The sequence below is a fragment of the Nanorana parkeri genome, unplaced genomic scaffold (genome assembly GCF_000935625.1).
Source record: "Nanorana parkeri isolate BGI_ZX_2015 unplaced genomic scaffold, ASM93562v1 scaffold2051, whole genome shotgun sequence".
In the NCBI taxonomy this organism is placed as follows: domain Eukaryota; kingdom Metazoa; phylum Chordata; class Amphibia; order Anura; family Dicroglossidae; genus Nanorana; species Nanorana parkeri.
Genome location: NW_017308319.1, coordinates 7,013 through 14,893, shown reverse-complemented (window position 1 = coordinate 14,893; position 7,881 = coordinate 7,013). Strand labels below are relative to the sequence as shown.

Here is a 7,881-nt window from a genome sequence, read left to right as displayed (position 1 = left end):
GTGCTAAATGTCTAGACATTACAAAATTGGTGGTCCTATGCTATACAGTGAGATAAACCAATGAACATTTTGATATAAAGGAAAAATGTATAAGGTATTATATATTCTGTTAGACATGAATGAGAATGTGATAAGGGTAATGGAAACCAGTCATTGAGTGTATATGAGAATCTGAATATTTGGTCTTATAGTAATTGTGCAGGCTTACTTTGAAAGATTTAGATTTGCCCCCATTTTTAAGGTCGCTTTCACACTTATGCGTGTTAATGAATGTTACAACAATGTGCAGTGTATGCATCTTACGTTGCTATCAATTTTTAATGGCACTCCAATATTCATACACCGCCAAAATAAATACACCTGCCCCTTAGTGCACCCCTTAGGCAGGAATTTTTGGCCCACGGATACCTGTCGAGGGCTCATTGAAAATAAATAGGCTTGTTCCAAAAGATGTGGAAAAGTGTGAATGGGCCCTAAACCCTCATAAAGCATCTTACAAGATAATTTGTTACACAAACTGTGTAAACTAATGTGTTAGTAAAACCATCTTTTTACATTTCCTGCCTCTGTCTATCAACATCTATGTATCCTAATGGTAGTCAGTGTTTTTACACCTATGTGATTTCAGGTTCCAAATGCTTCAAAACCTGCTGGTGGCTCCTAAATAAGTGAAAATTTTGAAACTGTTATCCTTAGCAAAGAGTGTAATCCCTACACATGGAAAGACATTTATAAAAACCACCGTCAATAATCCCAATATTGGTGATCCATCTACATATTTAAGCCACTGTATTTCTTTCCATTGTTACTATGGAATTCTATAGTAGCAATGGTTCCATTTATTTGCTATTTCTGTCCAGTGTTCTGTAGAATTGTTACATTGAATCTCATGTTAATAAGATGTATTTATTTCCTATGATTCTCCGCTCCATCTAGTGGCCATAATGTGTTATTATCCTGATCACTGAATGAACCCATTTTATTATTATTATACAGGATTTATATAGCGCCAATATTTTGCGCAGTGCTTTACAATATAAGGAAGACATTACAATCACAATACACTTTAAGACAAGATGGTAAGGAGGGCCCTGCCCGTGAGGGCTTACAATCTTAAAGGGAGGGGTAAGTGACACATGAGGAGGTAGCTGTGCGAGGATGATTGTTTGAGAAAGTGATAGTTCAGTGGTTAGGTTAAGTTTTTTTATTACTGCCCATAATATTTGAAGAATAGTTGACCAGAAGACAAAATGACCTAAGAACATAGGCCTGTTACGGTGCCCCCCGACAGATGATGCGGACTAAGTAACAGTTACAGTCAAACTGGCACCAGGTCGAGGCCCTCAGGATCGCTTCACCAAGGCGGTGGCAGGAACAGATAGGCTACAGTGCCGGAACTGTCCACAAATTGGCAGGCAAGAGAGTAGTCTGGTCAAAGGCAGAGGTCGTGGCAGGTAGCAGGCAAGACAGTAGTAAGCTTGTGGCAGGCAAGACAGTAGTCAGGTCTATAAAGACGTGACGTGGCAGGTAACAGAGTAGTCATGTCCAGGCAGAGGTTGTGGTAGGCAAAAGAGTAGTTAGGTCAATCTAAGTCGGCAACAGGCAGGCAAGTGTAGACAGATCAATCCAGGTCGACAAGGGCAGATGATAGATTTAGTATTGTAGCGCTCTGGCGCTATAGAGTAGCTGACAAGAAGTCACAGCACCAGCCACCAGAAAGGAAAAGGCTTAAATACCCTCTAGGCCAGTAAGAACGCCCAGTGTCAGAGATGAATGCTAATTGCATGCTAATACATGCACACTGATGCATGCGAAGTCATGCACATGCACACCTTTGAGCATGACCAACCATAGCCAAAAGTCCACTAACTGGTGTGCGGAACAGATGAGCAGGGCCAGCCATGCCCCTGGTTGTGCATACGCAGATCCTGGAGGTACTCTAACATGATTCCGGCAAGGGCAGCCTCTGGATGTAGCCTCTGGATGCCCCTAGGGCTAATATAAATAGGGACACCTATGTCGGGGTGTTAGCTTTGTGAATTGAGATTAATGCCAGTTATTACCTAGTCTCAGCAGCAGGTCAGACAGTTAAAACTACATTAACTGTCAGATTTCAGATAACCTCTTGGATATCACACTCAAGCTGAAGTTGCAGACACAGAGAAAGAAAGTAAGTAAAGTTAAAAAGTGGATCTATGGGCCAAATAAAAAATGACATATATAGTTCAGGCTGCCACTAGCACTGTAAAAGATTACATGTGAATCCTGCTACTAGATTCATTATTTTTCCAGTTCTTATCAGTGTGCCAACACAGTTTATGATGCAGTGAAATGGCATTGTAGCAGTGTAACCCTGTGACTTAATTCACAAAGTCTTAAAGCCTGTGGACAGGGTAGTCTTAAGTGGACATCGAGTTTTTAATGGACTTGCTGTCACTAGATTGGTTGGCCTTTCTTGCCCAGAAACTGCAGACATGCTTGGCCTCTGCTATGTGCGGCCCTACCACTTCTTTGGCTTGCAGGACCTGAGGTGTCGATTTTCCCCATACTGCCTCCAGGCCCAAAAGCCCTGTCTCAGCCTTTATACCTGCCTATTTTGGTATATTTAACTTTCAAAAGTTTTTATTGTTTTCAACAAAGCTTAAAATAACATTACACTTTAAGACAAAACAACATTTATAAATACAGACATTTATAAATGTTGGTATATAATGTTTGGTATATTTGCAGGTAGATGAAAGGTAGGTGAAACTTCCCCTTTGTGCAGGAGCTTCCTGTCATAAAGACCAGTCATTGCTGATTTCTCTCCTTGTGCATGGTGACTGGTCTTGTATCCGCCCTCCTCTAGTTTTCTACAGGCAGCCTATATTAGGTTGGCCTGCTGGGTCCCTCCCGCAGCTCTGCTCTGCTGTCTGTGCAGGCTATGTGCAGCACAGTGATAATTTAAAAGGTTTTGTGTCTGGAGTTCGGCTTTAAATTACTAGGTGGGCTGGACCCCCTTATGCATGATTTTTTTCTTTTGTAAAAAACATTAGTTTAACTGTGGCAGCGCATGGCAAAGCTTTGTGACGCATTGCCGTGCGTTGTAATACCTTGTGTTGTAATTGAATATACGCCGGTATCATTTTATCACAACACAAACACCGCAAAAATCATTTATAACATAAATCGCTTATTTACAGTTTAGCGTTCCTTCATTTTTTTTTTTATAGTCCCCCTTTCCTCAGCCTCTCATTGGTGTGGCAGTAATAAAGTAAAGTGTTAGGCCTCATTCAGGCGCCACTCACACCAGGGCGGAAGCGTTTCACCGTGGTTTCTGCACAATTTTTGAAAGAGCATTTTTGGCTGTTTTTAGTCGCGTTTCAGCGCTGAAATTAAAACGTGCTGATCAGCGCATTTCTATTAAAATTGGGGCGGGGGGTTTTGTTGGGGGGGCCCTTACAAAATTTTGCTATGGGGCCCTGGGATTTCTAGTTACGCCCCTGGTATGAGGCCATGTAGTAGCTACTGTCAGACTGCAAGTGACCTCTTGCACTTAAGCTGAAGTGTTAGGCCCAGGGAAAGCTAAACAAGGTGGACATATAAATCTTTCATGAGAAAGTCTTGACAGTTATAATGCAAGACTAAATATTTAAATTATTGCATACATTGAGTTAAAAATTGCTGACATTAAATGCTCAAAAACTACCAAAATATTAAGATATTGATTCCTTGTGTCCATACCATAACTAAAAATACACTTTAGTTTGGATATTTTGGGAATCAGTCAGTGTTTTTTATTACCTACCTTCAGACAAAAAAAGTCTCTTTGTCATCTAGCTGTTCCACCTAATAAGGTAGCCACTTCCTGCTGTTAGTGAAAATAGGTTTTTATAAAAACAGTAAAAATAGAAGTAGAGCATTAGAAAATGAATATGTTGGGCAGGCCAGCCCAGCTATATAGAATTCCAGTACACAGAAATTCTTCCATACTTTTCTTGTATTCATACAGGAGGATTTCTAATCAATACATGATGACCCAAATATGATTGATTTTCATCCATCACACACATGCACTGGTTAATTCAGACAGGTTCTCCATAGAGCAGTGTGCATGTGCAACTATTTTCTACCCAAATCATGCTACTGGACCTTGTCTACTGTAGTTGTATTGTGCCTACATATGGTCTTTCATATGCTGGGCACACACCTTACAACCATCGCAAGACTTTTGTCTTGCGATGGTTGTAAAGTAATTAAAAAAAACGTACGATCTGCCTATCTTGGACAGGCAGATTGTACTTGCGATGATCGCAAGCCGCGCCCCCTGAGGGGCGGGCTTCCGATGACGGCAATGCCGAACGGGCAGTGTGCACTTGCGCACACCGGCCTGTCCGGCTTTTATTTTACGAACATGCTGCACACCCGCCGAACATCGTACGATGCTCGGCGGGTTTTCGAACATGTTTACAGTAGTAAAGTGCGACCTCTACTACCTTACAGTAGTAGAGGTCGCACGGCTTCCACACACCTTACGATAATCGTACGATCGCGGGATTTCCCGCGATTATCATACGATTATCGTAAGGTACACACGGGCACCCATAGCTGGAGTGTGGGGTCTGTCAAATGCCAGGGATGTTTCCAATACTCGTTAGAACTGGAGAAGCTGCTTGGTTAAGCTGTGAAATGTCATCAAGATTAAAGAACAAGTCCAGCTGAAAGTGAATAACTACTATTAGCTATACCATGACCAAGTTCAATGAGAACCTTCACAGATAGAATCCCTTTCTAAACAGAATGGTTTGTATGACGAGTCATACTTGTATATTACATTAGTCACACACAAACACGCTCTAATGAACCATATCTGAAGATACATATTTGTTGTCATCAATAAATATTTTAATTGGTCCATGCTTTAATAAAAGAGGCTTACAAAAATAAAAAAAAAAGCCGGTGTAAGATATTGTACCTTATATTTTCCTTATTCCAGTCAATCATTTTCCTTTCACAGTGGAATCATATTCTTTGTCTTTTCTTCAGAGACAGATGGTATAATTCCTATTGGAGATGTGATTAAATGGACTGTATTTCTCCCATACAATTTCAGTTCATAGGCAATGAGCTGGCCCCAGAAACCAATATTGGGCTCAATGAAGGGTCTGCATTTCTTTAAGTGGGTATGTGCCTCCAGCAAGGTATTTGCACCATGCTTCATTAGATACGCGAGGCAGAGTGTAGCAGATCTGCTGATACCAGCTACACAATGTACTAATGTGCATCCTCCATTTGCTTCCACTTCATGGATCTTATCTGCTACAGTTTCAAAGTAGTCACACAAAGGGGTCTCTGGAATATCTGCTACAGAAAAATGGAAATACTCTGGGACAGGAGGGGTACCAACAGGACCCTCTAAGGACACATTGATTACACAAGTGATCCCATGAGCTTGTAATTGAGTCTTATTGTAGGCTGCTTTGTTGTTACTAAGGTACAGGCTCTCTGTTACCTTGCTGAATCTATGATGAGCTCTTGGCCTTCTTTGACTTATTGCAGTGCTCATTATGAAGACCAAAATGTCTTCTATTCAGCTGTAAAGAAAGAAAATATTTGTTCAAAATGTAAATACAGAGCAATCTGTCAAGAGCATTTGTACCTCACTAATGGTGTCCTAGATTGAGTCTCAGTGACCAATGGTAAAGCAAAAAAGGTTGGAATGTGATTTTTACTGTTTAGACATGCATAACAATGTGATCCAGGTTTAAGGACTCTCAGGGCCTCCAAGCAGCTTTCTGAAGGTGCATACACCTAAATCAGGGGTAGCCAAACTCCGGCCCTCCAGCTGTGGTGAAACTACAAATCCCATGATGCATCTCTCTCCGGAAGTCATGGCTAAGGCTGTGAGAATCTTGCAATGCCTTGTGGGATTTGTAGTTCCACCACAGCTGGAGGGCCGGAGTTTGGCTACCCCTGACCTAAAGGAACCTGCTTTCCATCCATGGTGGCATTTTAATATATTCAGGTACAAAAAAAACACCATTCCGTGGCAACATTATTCCTGCCATTGCTTCAAAGAAAAATAGGATACACATATACAACTATGGCTGCTAACCATACAGTATTATATCACACAGATGACATCATAATGCTACTAAAATGCTTCTTACCAATTCAGTGTTTTCCTGTCATCTGCCCGCCTGTAGTTTTACTCACTTCAATGTTTCTTGTCCGTCTCTCATCAGTTAAAATGTCTAACAAGCCAGCAGAGGGACCTGAGGTCTTTTTCTGTCAAACAAAAGGGACAGATGGCCTGATTTTGTACAGGTTTGTAAAAATAAATCCAGTTGTTTTTTTTTTTAAATTGAATATGCAATTGGCGATCATCTTAGAATAAATAATATTATCAGCATGTTTTGAAGCCCAATTCCAGTGACGAGCGTTTTTTTCTACAGCGTCTCTTTTCTGATCCTTCTAATCAGTTTTAGTGATGTGTGTGTGTCTGCATAGTTCTTACTGAGAGGACTTTAATCAGTGCTAATTGTATTTATGTGAATTCTGACGCTGCCCACTGTTCCATTATCTCAACAACCCCCCCTATAGTTTCACTTTCTGACGATGATCAGTCAGCCTGACAGAGCCACCACCACGACTGTAGTGCCAGGGGCTGCAGGACCTGCTGTATATAATGAATCCACTAAGCAGAGTTCGAGAGGCAGTGCCCAGTGTAGACCGCCCTGTCCGCCTCTGGGCCCGCTGCAATACAGTATACTCCCCGTTATCCGGCATTCAAGCAACTGACTCTGTCGAGTAACTGGCAAAAAATAAAATAAAAAGAAGATGGAGGACATATGTCCTTGATTTTTTTTTTTGCCGTTGGCTTGATGCACTCTAAAAAATTGCCGGTTGCTTGGTGCACACTAAAAAATTTAATTAGCAATTACATTTATTTAGTTGCTTACAAAATTCTTTGTGTACATCTTGCTCCTGGCCGGTGGCTATATTCTTCGGTTGGCAGCAGAATGTAAACAATGGGGAGCCATAGCCAGCCTGCTATTGGCTATTGCAATGTGAAATAGCCAATAGTAGTCTGGCTATTGCTTCCGGCTGCTTACATTCACCTGTCGGCTGCGGAAGCAACCAGAAACTACTGTTATATGGCACCTATTGTTCTCCGTGTGTGTCAGATAACTGGGAGTTTACTTTATATAATCACAACCTATTTCTAGAAACAAAACTTTCTAAAACATGAACACGCAGTGATTGTTTACATCAAACTTTTGTACCTTTACATGTCAAGTTGAGAAACTTGAAAAAACTTCTATATTCCCTTTAGCAAGTCTATGGACAGCTCTCTCTACAGACTCATTAAATTAAGGTTGTCACTAAGGGTGCATTATCAATATGCACAGTAATACGCAGGTACATGTGTGTTGCCATTGATTCCGAATGCCACCCCCAACAAAATTAAAGAACTCAGGGCAAAAGTGTTCTTAATCCTTGCAGTGGGGCTACCCCGTATTACATGGGTTAAGTGCTAGTTTTGGTCTAGCTGCTAAAAAAAAGGTTATACTCACCTGAACCGGCTGCCTGGTTCTCCTCCTACACTGCAGCATTGGAATGTTCCTCAGTGTCCTAACGTCTATACACATTGTATAGAACGTGATGATTTATGAGACCTTAGACCGCTGCTGCAGAAGGGGAGAGAGGCTCCAGGGACCAGTCTAACAGCAAGCCAGCTCCTCGGGTGAGTATAACGGTTTTTTTTAGCACCTAGACAAAAGCGAGCGCTTAAACCTTGCAGTGCGGGGCTAGTGCCAGTGCAAGGGTTAAAATTATTCTATCTGGAGTTCTGCTTTAAACATTATGGTGGCTTTACACATAGGCACTTCTGTTTTCATA

General features: G+C 41.4%; 1 protein-coding gene across 1 annotated transcript; it reads right to left on the bottom strand.

Moving 5' to 3' along the window:
- Nucleotides 1-4,939: 4,939 nt before the first annotated feature.
- DUSP18 (dual specificity phosphatase 18) lies at nt 4,940-5,553 on the bottom strand. Its single transcript, XM_018572501.1, has one exon. The coding sequence runs from the start codon at nt 5,543-5,545 to the stop codon at nt 4,991-4,993; it is 555 nt and encodes a 184-aa protein (XP_018428003.1). The 5' UTR covers nt 5,546-5,553; the 3' UTR covers nt 4,940-4,990.
- Nucleotides 5,554-7,881: the final 2,328 nt, after the last annotated feature.

Coding starts and splice junctions, on each gene's coding strand:
- DUSP18 (XM_018572501.1), bottom strand. CDS start 5,545: ATGAGCACTGCAATAAGTCAAAGAAGGCCAAGAGCTCATCATAGATTC.